This window comes from Amblyomma americanum, chromosome 1, assembly GCF_052857255.1.
Source record: "Amblyomma americanum isolate KBUSLIRL-KWMA chromosome 1, ASM5285725v1, whole genome shotgun sequence".
Taxonomy (NCBI): Eukaryota; Metazoa; Arthropoda; class Arachnida; order Ixodida; family Ixodidae; genus Amblyomma; species Amblyomma americanum.
The window spans coordinates 249,933,320-249,951,974 of NC_135497.1; the positions used below are offsets into that span (position 1 = coordinate 249,933,320).

Consider the following 18,655-nt stretch of genomic DNA (forward strand, 5'->3'; position numbering starts at 1 on the left):
TCGCTGCCGAGCGGCGCCCGTCGCAGTGACGTCATGAATTTCATCACGTGACTCCATTCTGGAGAAGTACGAAGAGTCGACGGGAAGAGCTCGTCTTTTCTCCCTCTTTGTTCCTGCACGATTTCCGCCCACCGCAGCAACGTGGTTTCGCGGTCAAGTGAAACCAAACAAATTTGTTTTCATGTCTGCAGTCGATAGAATTCCGGCATACGAAAGCAAGAAGTGTCGGGAAGAGGCGAGGCTCGCTTCGTTGGAAAAGCTGTTCACAGCGGGAGGATAAAAGAAAAAAAATGAAGGCAGGAGACTTCGCCGTGCTGCTGTCAGGATGGGTGAAAGCACCGCTGCGCTGTTTCGTCTCCGCCTGTCTACTTACGCGTGCACCGAGGCTCTAGTTCGGGCTCAAGGCCTTGGAACCGCTTGTTGCGGCCACCTGATTGAAACGACTAGGCAGCACTGTCGCTGCCCCGTGACAGCTTTAGCACGATTGATTTCCCCACTAATGCCGCTCAGCTTTGTATTCTGACCTTAGACGCGTTTTAATCAATTGCTTACATACTTTGAGTCCATCAGACCTCGTCTCTTTGTGATAGCAACAGGTACCGTGGCTAGGCTACAAGGCATCGCTCGCTATTTTTTTTTTTTCGCCGCGTCTCCTAATAATTCCTTCTCAGAGACACCGCGGAACAACACAAAATGAACCACGCGTTACCACATAAACTCCAGAGCTCTTTCCCGCGCCAGTGGTGTCCGCTGCGGTGCCTGTCATTTAACCTATGTGTGGGCGAATGTCACAGAATCCCACCCTTTCAAGATACAGTATACCACGTGGCTGATGCACGTGGCGGTAGCAGCAGCGGACTCCGATGCAGACGCCGGCGAACCGAATACGCTCCTGCGAAGCCCGCTTCCGAGCAGGCTTAAGGAGAACAAAGCCGCGTCCGCGGATAAGCGCGACACAGACGAAGCGCACTCTCGGAGAAAGCGCCCGCGGCGGCAGCAGCATTAGCGGGCCCTTGCGAGACGTCCAATGAAAGAGCCGGCGCCGAGACAAAAAGGGCGAGACGCTTTTGTCGCCGCCGCTGTGTGTCCAGGCTGCGCTCGGCTGCGTCACTGTGTCACTCCGCGCGCCGCCGAGCACGTGTCTCCTTTGGGCCGCTATACTTGGACGCCGCCGTGGGTGCAACTTCAACCTAACTCTCGCAGGTTGCGATCAATACGAGCTCGGGTGTGAATGACCAACGGGTGCCCCAAGCCGGACGTGCGACGGCCCTTCTGTCCGAGTGGCGGGCACAGTTACCCAAGCGGCGCGGCCGTTTCGTGCGACGTTGACTGCGAGCGCAGTAAGCGATTGAATCAGTAAACGAATAAATTCATCCAAGGAAAGTATGAACTGCGTCTGATTTGGGTACGAGTACACGACTAGAGATGTCTAAACAACGCCGGCAGCAAAAAGCCGATGCTCGCTTTCATCGGTGGCTCGTGTTCAGGTCAGAAAGAACGCGAGCCAGCGAACGATCGCTCTTGGGTTTTACGCGCGACAGCGTATTCTTCACTCACGGTTCTGGATGCAATGACGCGCCACACTTCCCTGGGCTTGTTTACATTTAAGTGTGCAAGGATCACATTAGGCTTAACCTTTAAGCTCGAGGCGCTATATTGCAGTTTTATCTTCGCAACACGGTGAGTCGAAAAAACAGAAGAGTATCTGGTCTACTTGGATCTTCTACTTTAAATAGGCTCTTTTATTGCAGAAAAAAAACAACTTCACACTGGAAACAAATTTACGAGTCTTGTTCTGCCGATGTTTAAGTGATTACTTTTATGTTGGTTCGAATGTACTTGCGGACTACCTCGTTGCAATGACGGCGGTGCGGGCAAGACACTTATTTTGCATTTTTAGGGAGCCCAACCTAACATGAACGTGCGACTTTTGGCTTAATGACCGATGTTTCAGGCATGACACACTCTAACCACTTCCTTACTGGAAGTTCGTCACTTTTAGGGGTACTTACGCTATTAGCAAAATGGGATTTTCTACTTCAATTAAATTAACTTACTGTCAAACAAAAAGCACATGTTGACGCGAGTTTTCCATGGTTGTAAGAGAGTTTGCGCGTGGTCTATAGAACAGCAGCGAGAGCATAGCACCTGAAGGCTGTCAGCTACAGCATCACGACACTGCAGGCCCCCAAGCGGTGATATGCTGCGGCCCAGAGCTATCTTCGCAGAATGCTATCCCGAACAGACGGGTGTAAAAAAATAAAGCTTTGCAATTACATTGAATTTCTTCATTATATGGCAACGTCTGCACTGAATGGATGAAATGGACTCCGAATGGAAGTGGATGGCGGCGTGGTCTACCCCCCCTCTCTCTCACACACACACAAACACACAAAAGCGCGACGTCACCACGGTTAGTGTGAAAGTGGTTGTATGCTAGTGATACATGTATTTCCTTTTTTTTTTGTTTTCTGTACCTTAAAACTCTCTTTTCAGTGAAAGGAGCCTCTTCGGTCATGGGAACGCGGTAATCAATCGATACAGGCACTAGCAAGGGCGCCTGCATCGCGTTTGTGTAGTACATTGAGTTTCAGCACCGCGGTACCAAGCCCAATGCGGTTGGGCCCAATCACGCACGCCTGAGACCCCGCGTCGTACGCAGCACCTCTTCCCCCTTTTCACTCACTCCCTTCCCTCATGGCGTAGCTCAGGTGCCCATCAAGTAAGCGCCCCTCTGAACAACGGTGTGGTGAGACAAAGAAACGATACCGCACTCAGGCGGATGTCAGTCAGTGCAGAATCTGCGGCGTCACGTCCTGTCTGCTGGAGGGTCTTTCGCCAGATCTCAGGCGCGAAGATGGTGCGTTGCCAGCACGGGTGCTCTGTCCGAGCTGTGGAGAGGGGGCAGGCGAGGCTGGCTCGCGCGCGCGCGCATAGTTCACACGGTCGCGGCCATCTGCCGCGCGGGGACCTCCTCCTCCTCCTCCGCCGGCGAAGCAGCAGCTGCTCGGGGCCCCTCTCGGGGGTGCGGGAAGTGGTGAGCACCTGCGCGCCATCCCGGCCCCCGCCCGGCCCCGCGGCCAGAACCCCGCAACTTCCTCCTGAGGGAAACACCGAGCTCCCCCCATTTCCACATGCATTTTTTTTTCTCTCCGCAATTGGGGCAGAAATGGAGGTGACTTGTCTGATGGAGCTTGCTTTGCGACGGAGACTTTCCGGAAGGTGCCGACGCCGCTGTGTTTCGGCTTTTCTTTCTTTTTTCCTTTTCTGCAAACATCGCGAAACGGTCAAGGCCGAACTGATTGCAATGCGCTCGTTAGCAGTCATGTCAACGAAACGAACGGCATTTTGGGGGTCCCGCAACTCAGCGTGGAAAGACGACGGGTGTCGCTGGAGACGAGACAGCTTACAATTTAGCGAAGCTTATACAGCTGGCGACGTATCTGGTGAAATCGCTCGAGAAGACAGGGCCTAGTAGGAAAATACAAGAATCTGGAGTAAACGCTCTCGGTACAGCACTAACTCGAGTAGCTGCGTGAAAAAAAAAGAGCGCCATGCTTCTCACTCGTGGGCTCTGCACTCACTGCCTGAAATCCGAGGATGTGGCAGCGTCAGCAATCAGCAGCCGTACAGTCTTTGCCAAAAGTGTACAGCCCAATGGGTCTGCTTCTGAGCCCTGCAGCGCGGCTGCTCTTACGTACTCAGGGACCCTAATCTCACGAAGGCGGGAGGAACTTAAGTCCTCAACCCTCCCAAGCTTAGAGACGAACCGCTTGGGCTGTAAGTTTTTGACAAAGACTGTACCTCATGCATAAAGTGACCAAGCGTATGATCTCTGAATAAAGCATACATAGTCCGTCCGCAACACGGGGTGCCACGAAGGAATATTTGCCCCCAACATTACATCGGCAGCAAAGTTTCTGACCAGTGCTCTTCGCAAATTGCATAATTGCGGGAAAGGGGGCATAGAGGAAGATTTTTTTCCCCCACAGAAAACTCGTTCACAGGCTGCGGTTTCACCCCTTTTCGCAAAAAAAGAGAGCGCCAGGAACGATGCGCCAGTCGTCCTCCGTGACATTCTTCGAAAAGGAGGGGCGCCCCTTAATATCGCGCGTAGACGGCAGTTGTCGAAAGGGTGCAAAAGGTGCTGTCCCCATACCAGCACCTGTACCTAGCCTATCACCAATGAATAAAGAAGTAGTAAACTACAAACTAGTCTTACAACACGATTTTCAAAGAGATTGCAATAGAGGGCGACTCGCTCCTCGCGCTCCCAGGTTTTTTTTTGTGTGTGTGTACGTTGACTGTGAACGAGAGGTCATGCGGGGGGGGGGGGGGGGGATGTTTCTGTGAGTCAGCATTCCCGCAGTTCTGCAGTTTTTCGCTTTGCACAACGAACACGAGTCTTTCGACGCGAAGATTGCACGGACGACACGCACGCAACGATAGCTGGGCGAGTTGGTGTCAGAGCATCTTGGAAAAAACAGCACTGACCAAAAATACACAGTAAGAATGGACAGGAGAAGCGCCGAGTCTAAACGGAAGTTTCACTGCAAACGCACACGAACACGCATCGAAATCGAGAAAGACCGCACCCGCGCCAGAGGTTACAGCCCAAAGATGATATCTTGGCTTCGCGCGAAATTAAAAATGGCTGCTGACTAACGCCCAATGCGGAGGCAGTTCTGGGTGGTAGCTAACATCTGGCGCGAGTGCATGAATGGGCTTTCTTGATTTCCGTTTATATTTGTGTAAAGGTACGGACAAAATATCACGGAGCGCGCTTAGGCGTTTGAAGTTTTCTAATGAATTCCGTAGAGAAGATATGAGAGTTCATTCGGCTCATACGCGAGCGCACCAGCTTCCTAATTCTAGCAAGGAAAGGAGTGAAGTTTGATCACCGAAACGTGCTCCGTATTATTATGACCGGGACTGTACGTTTCCAATGAAACTTCAGTTGAGAGTCAGCGTTTGCCCGTAACTTTCTTGCTGTCCATCTTATTTTTTTTTTTTCCCCAAGACGTTGAGTTTGGTACGTGAGAAACGTCGCTCGGGCATGCTCCATGGTAACCGGACCCCCCCTCCCCCTCCCCAACGTGAACACTGCTCCACGCCAGAATGGCACATGTCCCCCGAAGACACTTAGGTTTATGCCGACTCGTGCACAGTAAGCAAGTTTCTTCCGACTCTCACAACTGCAGACATGGAATATTCACACACCTAGCTCAAATGCTCTCGTCTCGTGCCCACTGAGCAAATACAGCGTGTGATCGATTTTTGCCATTCAAAAGGTTTTCAAGGACTCTCTTAGCTTGCGAAAAAATTTGCACTGCATCGGCTAGACTTTGCCCCGAGCTAGTATTAGCCAAAACCAGCATGCAATGGTAGCGTTAGTAGCAAACATTACAGCGAACCACAGCGATTCCAAACGTGCCACAAGCAATTAGCTGTACAACGTCTGCGTCGTGTATTGAAGCGAATATGTCAAGTCAACGTCGGAGAAAAAAAGCCTGAGCTCTCTCCACGCGGTGGAACTTCGCGGCCGCGAAGGCGCGTCTTTTGTCAACGAACCACTGTCCACTGAACGCAGCTAGGCCTAGTCACCCCCCCTCAAGCAGTGTCACAGTGAAAGCGCGATGCCCGCCAGGTAAACAGTTTCCTGCGCGGACAGATGATCGCCATCAAGCGCCATCAGCCATTTTGCGGCGGCACTTAGCCTGTAGCGAAATGAGTCTGCGAGCTCATTTTCAACGCGCGCTCGAACAATGCCCCCCTCGCTGCTTAGACTGCGCGACGGAGCAGACGACGACTAGGCCTAATCACCGCACTGGCGACCCTCGTGGGTCTGATTTGGAAGGACAAAAATAAACACCACCACAAGGAAGAGACGGAGAGCGGCGGCGTCAGCGGTTAGCGCTGCGAGCACTTTGCTCCTTTTCCCTTTCGATGAACTCGTCGTAACGGCGGGATAGGAAGCTTGCGCTGGCCTCCGCGGAGCGCTGCACCGCACGGCTCGCCAGATGGTGGAGCGGACTTGTAGGAATACGGGGCTACCGCATGCTTTCGCCAAATGCCTGCATGTTGCGCGTACCCTTGGCGATAGGCGTAATCTTTCGAGTAGTGAGCCGTATCTGGAGAGCCTAGCGGGAGAAGGTCCCGAGAGCCGCAGATACTTTTGGCGTGCGCGCGCAAGGCGCGGAATATAATCGTCTTTTTGCGGAGCCTCTCGAGAACGGCGACAGCTAAGGGGCCGGCATTTTTCACTATTGTGCCGCGTTACTACACCCAGTGAAATCGAGGCGTTTTGAAAACAACGAGATACTCTCGCAGTCCAAGTTGGCACGCGTTGAGCGGGCACCCGCGGAGACCGTGCCATTCTTCAGGTGCTCGTTAGGAAAGCGTCCAACAGATCGCCCGCAAAGCCGTGAGCACAGACGGCTATGAGATCACACTTGGAGCTTACGCGCAGCATCGCGCTCCTTGGCAGCCCTTGCGGCCATTTCCGACTACCAGGTAGTGGGAAATGACCACAGTGCATGCCGAAGTATTCCAGCGGAATCTGCACTAGACGAGAAGAGACCCACTCAGGACCTGCTTCAGCAAAGCTTTGTCAGGCTCCGAGTGGTTCTCAACCCGGGGAGAAGCAGCGCCGTCGTGACGCTCCTGCTACTCGCAGGCGAGCATCACAACAGGCTGCTGGAAAACAGGCGGCTGCTCACCTTGCACCGTGAGTGGTATCGTAGCTGCAACCAGTGCGAGCCACAGGCCGACGGCCACCCCGGTTTTCCGAGGCTTCATTGTTGGTAGCGTCCGTGCGTCAATTAATCCAGATCGCGCTTGCTGTCACCGCCAGCGGCCTGTCATTGTCCGCCGTGTACTCGCTGCCACAGTAATCCAGCAGCACGTAATCCAGAGCGCGCCGGCACGCATCAAAGCGAAACTCTTCCGACTCGCGCACAGTCTCAGCGGTCCCCACCTTCCGTTCACTCAAGAAAACATCGTCCGCGAGCACTGGGACGCGTCCACATTCATGCCGACCTCCAGCACCGTCAACACTGCACTGAGAGGAGACGCGGACCTGTTCGAAGACCCCCCGGCAAGCCGTCCCCCTCTCCCGCCTCTCTTCTGTTCCGCGCCCCGTCCGAGCCAGCGAACGTCCCATGCGCGGAACCACCTCCGCAAGAGGGTTTTTGAACTCCTCCCTTTGTGCTCCAAACTTTCCACACCACCGCTGAGTCACCCCGATTTGCAAAGATTTAAGCGAATGTCGTCTCTGAGGAACGTTCGTGCTCGCTTTACTCGCTTCTCGGCTGCAAAACAACTTTTAGAAGCGTGAATATTGCGAACTACTTCCTTGCGCGCACACTGCGCTGCGAAAGCGTGCGAGTGGTTGTCACGTGACCTCGCGGAGGAATGTTGTCCGCCAGGTGGTTCTCTCACTCCTCCTTGCCACCGTCGCGCGTCCGGCCGCCCGGCGGCTCGGCGCTGCTGCTGCTGGGTGACAGAGAGGCAAGGAGGTTGCCGCGAGAGCGTCCCTCTCTCCTACCCACTGCGAGCGCGCTCTCTTGCCTCGGGGCTTTGCTTTTAGAACCCCCCCCCCCCACTCCCATCCTATGCTGCGCCCTGTCTTTACTTTTCAGCGCTCGAAGGCCTTTTCTCCGACTCCGCGAAGCCTCCCCCGGTTCTTTGATTATGCTTTTGACGCTCTTGTCCGGACGGGGATTGACTTCCTTTTGTTGATTTTCTTTTCAGAGCCCGTGAAGAAGGGAGCGACTCGCGTCCCCGCGTTGTCATTAGCGAAAAGCAGTCTTTCGATAATCGACGGAGCGTCTCAAAGCCGCCTTTCCCGAAGACCCCGGAGAACGTAGGCTGCGGCGTTGCTGCTATGTGCCTTGAGAGTTATCTGCACCGACGGTTGCGTGTCTCCGTGCGCCCGCGCGCATTCCCTGCAGGCCTTCGCTGCCCACTCTTTGAGGATTGGTTAGGATTACTTTTTGCATGTTGTCTTCCCTTACGTTTACTCACGCTTTGGTCTTTGTCGAGAGGGACGGAGAATTCTTGCACGTCTCGTGTCAAGCGAGGTGCCCTGCAGAGCTAACTCATCGCTGTCACTGTTCAGGGCGCTTATAACATGCCGAATATTTCCGTACCTTATCTTTTCGTTTATTTTTTTTTCCTGTGATGATTCGGTTTTCAATTATTTTGCTTAGACCAACCGTAGCGTAGCTAACACAACTACTTACTGACCGCACCCTTCATGAGCCTCATGGTCTTAAGTGGGCTCGCTACCTATGGCGCTTTCTGTACTGTAGATTGCAACTTTTCTTGATGTGCAAAAAAATTACCGGGGCCACTTAAGGGACTTTCGAGCGTGTAATACGAAAGCAAGGCAATTCTACTACAATTCCATTCCAATTATATTCTAATTGTATTCTATACGTTTGCAGTTAGCGAAGTTGTAAGTACCGGTAGTGACTACGTTTGCAGTTAACGAAGTTGTAAGTACCGGTAGTGACTATTACTGGTTGAAATTTCGAAATACCCCCCCCCCCCCCCCCCCCTTTTGTTGACGTCACACCATTTGAACCAATCACGACCAAATTCCGCCACTTTTTGGGCGACGCCGGGTGTGCGTGTCGATGAGCCATCTAATGATTTAGAAGAAATTCTAATGCTTTCGCATTAATAATTTCACGGCTCCGTTACGAATGCGCATTTACATTACTTCATAGGCTGAGGTTTTGAGGATTTAATCTCGGTATAGCACTTCGCGTTTCAAATTTCAAAGTTCCATCTGAGCGCTAACGAAGTGCATTGATCCCGCGTGATTTGTCGTCTAGCACAGTTTTCGACGCAAATTTTTCAAGTGTTGGTTAGATACTTATTTATCGTTGTGTAGGTAGTTCGCACGTGACGTCATGGGCGCCATCTCCGCTGTGTACGCGGGAACCGGTTGGCGACAAGCGGTTTAGGAAGAGGTGGCCGCTATGACGTTAGTAAAACTATGTGTACCATTAGCACGCACTGCTCGCATTTGAACTAACGAGCCATTACTGAACCATCAGCGAAAAAGCGGGAGCTACTTCTTCCGACGAATATTCTTTTCGTGTGAGAGCATCTCTCGCATTACTTCGCTCGTTTTGCGTAAACCCCGCCGTCATCAGATATGCGGCACGCGAATGACGTCATCACCCTTGCTGGAAGTGGCACCGCTGCCGCCCAGGCAAGATAGGGAAACATGCACTCCTCCTCGCACTGCGGAATGCAACTCTCCCCTTCCAAGAAGGACAAGTCGATTTCGGCGATTTCCGTCACCAGGAGGCAACAATAGAACACCTTCTCTGCTCCTGTGCCTGGCCTTCTCAGCCATGCGGACAACCCTCCAGACAGCCATCAGAGCCTCGGCCTGCGCGAAAGACCTCGTCTTCCCCAGGGAATACAAGTACTACCGGTCTGTCTTGAAGCTCCTAGGGGACTCGGGCCTTGACAGACACATCTCTAGGCCTCTCGGCAGGATGACTGCCGCGACTGCGGCTCTGCTCCACCTTCTCCCCTGTATCTATCCCTGTTCGCCCTTCTTTTCCCCTCCTATCAGCACGCTGGCAGTTTTGGTGGTGCTAACACGCCAGTCACAATAGATAAGTCTTCTATCCAGTGACTCCAATAAAAGTCACAAGCCCGTGCACCTTCTTTTCTACTTCGTACACCCACTAACTCGCCTAACAAAGCAGACCACGCTCAAGATGGGGACTGCTGGCCCCCTACGTCACATGCACTGGACGAGAGGCCACCGTCCCGCCTAACTTGATGTGGCACGTGTAAACAGTGACGTGTCGCCTCCGTGAGATGCGCAAGGAAATAGGATGCGCCTCTGTCCTATTCACGTGGACGCGGCTATAGAGATTACACAAAAAGGAAAGTCCCCGACGCCACAGTCAGCTGGTCTTCAGCTTTCGCAGTGTGAGGTTGAGTCTTCATTGTCCGAAATTGAATCGCTCGCGTCTACCTCATCCGGAGAGACGGCACAGCATGGCCGGAGGCGGCAGTTCACTGCCGACGAAGTACGAAAACAGCGTTCGTGTACGGGAATCTGCCTTCGGCTCTACGCTGCGGCACGTCCGTGCTCGTCGTAGGAGGTTTGGATGCGCGTTCAACGCCAACGTTCATCGGCGCGATGCGTGCTGAATACTCGCCTCTCCAACAGACTCAATTACCCCATCGCGAGGGACCGGAATCGACTTGGAATTGGAGAACATGCGACGCACAGTGCACGAAGTAAGGTACGCGTCGATGTACTAGTCTGACCACAAGGCAATGCTTCTCTCTATCAACTTGGACGCGCAGACGCCGGGTGCCATGAATGGACGACGAAGCAACGCGCTTCAGGTACCCGTCGGGCGACGACTATGACATCCCCCCAGATTATGAGGTGGAGTTCGCCTACGAACCAAAGGAAGAAATGTAGTGTCAACACCATGGTGCCGCTCGGAAAAGTGCTGAAACTCTACGGACATCTCCATAAATACAACTCAGCTGAGAGATCGCAATATGGCCGGGTTGTCGTCTTGAGTTGTCGCGATCGACCTCATAAGCAGCAACATTTCGCCGCAACACTATAGACTCAGCGATAAACAATGCTCTCGCATTTACACGTCATAAAGATTGTTTAGGTGCTCCCATATTTCTGTCAAGCGTCCTTCGCAAGTGTCAGCGAACTTCACTGCGATTTTTTGGCCGAAAGTGTTAATATTATCATTCTTTTCCATTCTTCGCGTCGGCGTCTTCCAGCGTCGGGAGGAAAGGCCTTCTCAATTCTAACTCCTAGAAAGACTGCCAGAATCCCGCTCGACAATCCAGACAGTTCTCAACATGCGCCGCATGCATACGTTGCTCTAACGGCCTGAAATGTCACTCATTAAACGCCGTTTCCCATGACCGCCTGTTGACCTCTCACCTTTGGCACCTGTTTCTCGTCTTCATGCAGGAGGGCGAGAGCGATGATTCCGTCCTTGAGTGCGATGAAGTGCTAAACAATATTCCCACGGCCTGCCCGTTCAGAGTAAGCACGGCTGCAGTCTGCGTGCTCTCCACTTCCTCCAGATACTGGCGCTATAGACCTTGCACCAGTGCGACGTTAGGCCGAGGTTACGACATTCTTTATGCATTCCGGCTTCATCGCTTCGGCACCGAACGTTTCCACAGGAGCAGTGCGCAGTATAGTCTACCATGATTCCTGCCCCCAAATGTTTGGTGCAAGGGAATGAATCGCTGCCTTCCTTATAGGAAGCGGCGGAGAGGATTTGCTCTCTTCGCGAGTGTTGTGCACTTGAAGGATGCCACACTGGATTCCCACCACCAAAAGCAATCAGAATTCGTATACACTCTGCAAACAAGTGGCAATTTTTTTCCAGCGGAAATCTCCGAAATGGAGCAAAACATTCGGCTGTTGACAGCGTAGTGGGGCATGTATACTCTAATCGCAGCAGGAAGGCAGGGGCTTACCGGACGAAAATAGGCCTATCAGTGTATAATGTCTGCGCGTGAAGGGCGGAAGTCAAATCGATCTCTTATCGAGCCACACATCACGACGTCACGTTTTTCGCAAACAGGGAGAGGTCCATTGAGCCTAAACAGGTTTGCGTTTGGTTCATTCGTTTTGTAATTGATTTCATTGTTCACATGACGTAGTGTTGTGATCAAGGGTTCACGAGCCATTGCTGTGCACCCCAGGGTCAAGCAACGGCAGCTGAAATGGGTCTGAACTAACGACACTCGAAGCCAGTGTCGATAATTTTAAGCACTCGTGTACTTGTCCAGTTACTCATATAAAACCAAAATATGCGTTTTTAAGTGCTTTAGCGCATTCCTTGCTATTCTAGAGGTGCGCAACGTACAGCCGTTACCACTCTTCAAAAATAAAACGAAACCTAAAAAAAGATTCGCGCTTTTTTTTTTTGTGTGCATGGCTGCGAACATAAAATTAAAGCCGCAGACATGAATTCATTGCCTCGCGGTGATTCTGATTAAATTTTCAAAAGCAGAAACTCTCAAAGCGCTGTGAAACCCAACGTGGCGCGATTGCTGTTCCGTATATCGTCAAAAGCACGCATCGACAATCAGCATTTATCGACAATCGGCAACTCTTGGCGCGCTTCTTGCGCTCCCTCCGCGCAAGGCTTGTGCAGCGCTTTCCACGCGCAAACAAGAGTCGGCGCTGCACAGATGGCGGGCGACAAATCCTTATCCCGCGGCCAAGACAAGGCGGTCCCCCCCGCGCAAACAGACCCCGAGCTGAATGGGAACAAACGAAGTCCACCAAGGTCACCAGTGCCATTCACCTTCACTTCGTTTCGCTTTTCCTCTGTCTTGTTTGAACTGTTTTTCTACAGCCTTTGCGCTTGATAAGCGGAGACGTACGCCCCCTAACTTATCCAGTTTCCGCGTCCTTCGTTGGCGTTTCTTTACTCCCTTACTTGTGCCAATAATGAGCTACCATACGCCTCGGGTTCAGCGCTGCTGACGTACCCATCCACTATCTTTAGGCTGCTCGATGATAGCTCATTTCAGTTTGTTACCTTAAAGGGACCATGAAATGGTATATATACTGTGGTTAGGAAACGCGCGCGACCGATCCGTAATCAATCAATTAATCTATACACAGCACCGCAAAAAAAAAAATGCTAGCTTCATTAACACCGAACATATCGGCGATTAAACAGGATTCTCCTAATCGCCCCCCGCCCTCAAGTCATAAACGCAGACACACCAGAAAAAAAAATATAATAAAATAGGTCAGGACAGCTAGCACCCTCCCCTCCGCGCCTCACATATAAAGTAGGATACAACTATAGAAGTTGGACTTTTAGGTTTTTATTTTTTTTGAAAATTGGGATGACTTTTCGGTTTCTTTTTCTGCGGATAGTAATTTCGAAGAATGAAAAAATACTGACTTTTTTTCGATGATTTAATGCAGCAATCCTGTGTGGTCAAAAGTCATTTGAAGTCTATCTCGGTGTGTTTGTCATCATGAACAATTTATTTGCCAGTAATTAGTGTGCAGTATACTTGGAGCTGCGCTTGAAGAAGAAATTTCTATCGTCATTAAAAGAGTAACTCGAGTTAAATGAGACAGCCGGCAAACAAAAACGCGAGTGGAAGTTTGCTCCTAATTAAGAACTAGCTTGACATCTTAATGTAGGGATGTCACGCTGGGTAGAGCGCGAGGGCAGGCCATACGTGGTCTGCGTGTTGATGGAAGCGACGGAACTGCCGCCCAATTGTCACGGTAGCCAGAACATTCTTTTTCGCGACGCACGTGCACAGTTTCGTGTCAGTGTCCTGCATACAGTTTATTAACCTAGTGAACCGACTAAATGCTCTAAGAAGGTGATAATAATATCTGATACGGGTCTCATTTGGACCCAAGATATTAAACTTATTTTTGGAATGTGGCGGAGTGCTTGAAGCACTCCGGCACGGGTTGGCCCGGTATTGCACTGCCTCCGGGATCGGCCCGGGTTATAATAGCGCGCGCGCGCGTCTTTTTTTTCTATCCTTGCACCCCTATCCTTTCAAGTCTCCTACTTTCAGCACGAGGTAGCGATTGTGGCTCAGCTTGAGCCAGTGGGCAGGCCCGTGCTCTTTCCTTTCCATTCTTCCTGTCAGCAACAGCAGCAGCAGCAGGTGAGGTGACGATAGTGAACAAACAGTGCTTAGCTGGCAGGAGGTAGTGCTTCCAGGTCGTCAGAGGCGTGTATGCTAGCGGAGCATCACCTCAAATCGCACAACTGTGCTGCTTATCCTCGATGGCAGATGCCGGGGCTAACAAAAATATTTTCCTTCCTTTTTACTACTACTACTACTACTACTACTACTACTACTACTACTACTACTACTACTACTACTACTACTACTACTACTACTACTTATCCAACAATGCCATCGTCGCATCATGCCTCTGGCTTCCAGCTTGCTTAATTTCAGCTTTAACTGAGTGTAATTCACAGTCAACAACCAGCTACCTATGCCTTGCATGCCAAGAATACTGACCTTTTCCGGTTAAAACCGAATTTCGAAAACTTAATTCGGCGGACGTTTATCTTTTTTTCTGTTTGTTTAAACCGAAAAAAATAGCTGTTGTTAACAATGGGCCATGGCCCGTCAGGTCCTGTATTACTCTGCCAACAAGTCAGAGGCATGAACATTTTTGAGCTTATAATTTCGTCTTGTGATATATGCTTCTCGTTCAGGTCACGAGAAAAACTTTAACAACGGACAACGTGTGCGTCGTGAAGGAATTCTGTGCGGCGGACGCAAATGTGGGCGGAGCTCCACTGCAGACTTATTGGCACGCCCAACGAGAATGCTCGCCCAGACTGCCCACTGATGTCATCGAGGTGAGGCGTCGCCTTAGTTGGTTGCGAGCTACTGCGAGGAGCGATTTTTGAAAATTATTTGTGCATTGTAGGGTCCACGCAGAGCTTTTCAATTTGACTCGAACACTCACAAAGACCACCTCTTCAGATATGTTGCACTTGAATACGACCGTCAATTTCAGGGTCCCTCTAAAGTGTCCCTACAAGGAGGCATTATATAAGGGATGGGTTTTTATACAAACAACAAAACATATCGTGACGAGTAATAATTGCACAAAAATGTCAATTAAAAGCTCTAAAAACGAAGATGGGCACGTGGAAGCAATTTATGCCGCCCGATTCTTGGCCGATCCCTCAGTGTGGGTATGTGACATCTATTGTTAGGTCAACAACAACAACGATGCCACGGGGGAATAAGTGTAGTGTAGTGTAGGGCGTTTGAAGTCTCGAAGCTGCATCTGGGCTATGCATGAGGGGCGCCATTGTGGACGGCTCCGCATTAATTTCAACGTCCCGGGGTTCTTTAAAGGGCTCTGAAAGGAACTCTTAATAAAGGTGCGTTATTCCTGGGATGTTAAAGGACTCCGCTTCACGGATATCCTCCAGCAAGAACTTTTAATGCATTTTGTAGAACCCGAGTTATCTGTTGTAAAAATTTGAATTTCAGCGTCTTACCGCCTTTCCCTATCCTCACATCACTCTTTCCTCGCTCAAAAATCGGCAATTCTGCGCCAGCCCCACCGCCGACGAGCTTCCTGGCTCGCCGGAGCAACGGTGCTGACAGGCCACGGCCAAGCTTGTAGCTGCGTGACGACTGAAAGAATCTAGCCAATGCCCGTCTCTCAACAGAGTTACGCATGCCCTTACGACGGAGGAGGGCGCGAGCATTAAGAAGTCACCGGAAATGACTCGCCAACTATCGCGCGCATTTGTGGGCTCTCTGCTTTGTGTAGAACTGTATTATTTGGCTTAGGTGTCCATGACGAGAGAATGTAGCGACTGAGCAAGTTTATGCGCTCTCCTCAGAAGGTGTTTCAGAGCCCTTTTAACGTAGACTGTCATCGCAAAGAACTCGAGTGTCTTAAGGCGAAAGCCTTAGCCTCATTACGACAAAAGCCGGCGGCGTGTGTTGGTGTGTGTGCTCGCTGATGGTACAAAAATTCCAGCGATGGCAAGAAAAAAAGGGTGACGTCATCAATCTGCCTTAGGACACACACAGTAAGCCGAGCACCGCCATTTCAGAAAATCATATCAACGTTAGTTCGTCTATATACACCCCCTACTGGCTGACCTCAATGTGGCGCCAGTTTTCCCGACTACATTCGTGCCATAATTGTGAGCAACGGTTTGTCGTACAGCATTCCGGGTGGTGCCATACGATTTCTCTTTGCTTACATACGCTAGTCAACTTGGAGGCTAGTTCGCGACAGGGATTCGAACCGACGGCTAATGCACCTTAGTTTCTATGCCTTCCTAGACCCTTTACCTCTTCCCTTAAGGCGCGATTGAGGTTTGAGACACCGAGATTTGAGAGAGTTACTTCGCCATTTCCTTTCCTCAAAATCCAATCACAATGTGACGCTGTACAATTGTACAATGTTGCAGGTAGTGTCATACGATTTCTCGTTGCATATAGTATACGTCTCTTAGTCAGGTTGGAGGCTAGCTCGCGACAGGTATTCGAACCGAGTGTCCGAGTGTTTCACTCGGACCCTGGCGGATTCAGCGTTTGTGGAATCAGCGTTCGGAGGCGCGCCATCGTTTCATTTCTCAGTGCGCAACCTGCGTCGAGGTCGAACGCTCACGATGACACAGAATGAATGAATGAAAAACTTTATTGGTTCCTTTAGGAAGTAGTAGCGGTAGAGGACGAAGTCTTCGTCTTGAAGCTTGGGTCCTCCTTGGCCGTGGGTGGGCCCCTAGTCCAGGGCTCCACTGAGTCGGGCCACCTCGCTTGCGTGTGCTATGAGGGCCCTTTGGACCCCTAGCTCGCAGCTGGTGAGCCGGCTCTCCCATTGCTCCGCACTTGGTGTTTTGTGTTTGTGGAATGCTTGATTTCTTCCGCACTCCCATGTGACATGATATAGTGTTGGTTTTGCTCCGCACCACGGAAAGGATTTCGCCATCACAGCACGTAAGCGGCCTTAAGTGCCCTCTGAATTTATTGCATTTCGTCCCCAACAAAATGTGACCCCCGCGGCTGAAATTTGATCTTGCGATCCAACAGTCGAACGCTATATCCACAGAGCCAACGCGGCAAGTTCGACGGGAAAAAAATGCAAACGTACTTAGAACTGAAGTCAGACAGCCTTAGCAGATCACGAATCCGTTCAAAGCTATCACCATCCGAGGTCGCGCCTATCTAGCTCTCCGCTATCACCGAGAGTTCGCACAGAGTGTAATCTCCGTCAGCCTTTGTCAGTTGTTCGAGTTAGGTTAAATAACCTTGGTTTCGCTGGGAACAAAACTTACTCAGCAAGCGATGTCTTAGGCTTCTCTTCAGCGGCCTTAGCTATACAATTGGCTCCGCCGAGTCTTCAAGGCCAGGAGAATTAATAACGGACAGGCGCTTACACGTTTACAGTTCCGCTCTCATAGAGAGATTTAGCACAACGCGGTCCGCTATCCGCTTCCACAAAGCACCGTGTAAAGGGCGCTTGCTCAAAGTCACTAGTAGAATCACGACAACGTCATTCTTCAGCCAACCTAAAGAACAACCTTGGAAGGGGGACTCAACATTTGATCACATTAATATAAATATCGAAAGAACGTAATCAGGTCCTATACGCTCCCTGTACATGGCTTGCATAGATTACGAATGTTTCATGGAAACGTCAGTGGCCATTGAGGCATTCCGTAACCTATAGGCGTTAAGAAACCGTACCTAAAATATGCTGGGTATGCATGGGGACCGCACAGAAACAATGCGAACAGATGCCCGTCGATCCCGTCTTCGAGAACTATAGTTGACATGACAGTTATTGGCTTCGATTGGCTACCATTGGCGTGACCGCTGACTCCGGTTGGCTCAATCGGTAAATTTCGCGCGTTGCTCACAAAAACACTGAGTTTATAGTTTCCAGAAGCTTCCGATGTTATCAGTGCGTGCCCACAAGAAGTATTCAATCGGTTAGATTCGGAAGAATTACAACATAAAAGACTAGACACCTTAGTAACCTCCGATTTGCTGCGGGTATTCTCGCGCCACAAGACGAAGGGGATGAATATATAGCGACTGTATGAGGATCTGAATAAGCAAAAGCATAACGGCAGGCTTAAGAATTACATGGAGAAGACTAAAGCACCGAACTAAAGTGAAGTGATTGCGCGTCATCCGGACCACTGGAAAAAAAAAAGACACCAGAAAGAATCCAGATAATATGAGAGTGGGGTGTAGCGTCGTTAATTAGTAATTCGGAGGAGCTCAGGTTATTAATTGCAGCATACCGACCATTCTTCTAAAAGAAAGTATACAACTGATGTACACGCTCTGTCAGTACAGCTATAGTGCCGAAACATTTAGGCTGAAGAATGAGCTAAGGAAATAATAGCAGTGCGGGATTGAAAGGGATCAGAATTAAGTTCGCGAGGGAACAGCGACGCGAAGAAAAGAAAGCATAATTCAGTTTTCTCGCAGCTTACGCGCAGGGGCCGAAACTCGCTGGTTCACGAGGTGTTTATGCATGTTCGTGGTGCCTTTCTCAATTTCAGGTGTCATGTGCATTTGGCCTCGATCTAAACGAAAAAGCGTTCTCTATTCCTTCTTTCACTATCTTCTTCATCCCTTCCCCCACGACGGGGTTCAGGTGTCCACCTAGAGGCTGCACCTGTCCTTTCCGGATGAAGAATTATTTACTGTTCATATGATCACTGAAACAGGTCAGAATGAAAATAATGTGACGGCCACACTGGTGAAAAACGAAGTAGCCTCTGTCCCGCCGTATTCCTCAATCGTTTTTTCGAGGCTAACATGTTTCACAGCGGCCTTCGTCAACTAGCTCATTTTAATAAGACGTGCTCTGAGGCACGCTTATACTCATCCTTCCTGAAGATGTCACAGCTTTCACAAAGGCTGCAAAGAAGCAATCTGAGCACTCCAACTACTCTGCAGCTCAGTCTGGGAAAAGTTCCCATCGTGCTCGTTTTCAGCTGTCCCTTTTCGGCAGTTGAAGCTGCTGACGGAGTCGGTGCTCGCTCGGAGCCCTTGAGCAGCTCTTTCTGACTCACAGACGCTGTCCGCGACATGTCTCATTTGCACTGACGCAGAGCATATGAGGTGC

General features: G+C 50.7%; 1 protein-coding gene across 1 annotated transcript in view; it reads right to left on the minus strand.

The window, feature by feature from the left end:
* N (neurogenic locus Notch protein) overlaps positions 1-7,062 on the minus strand; it is a 67,161-nt gene extending 60,099 nt beyond the window's left edge. The window contains exon 1 of the mRNA XM_077648922.1: positions 6,720-7,062. Coding sequence (XP_077505048.1) covers positions 6,720-6,798 — 79 coding nt within the window. The 5' untranslated portion in view covers positions 6,799-7,062. The remainder of the gene's footprint in view (positions 1-6,719) is intronic.
* Positions 7,063-18,655: the final 11,593 nt, after the last annotated feature.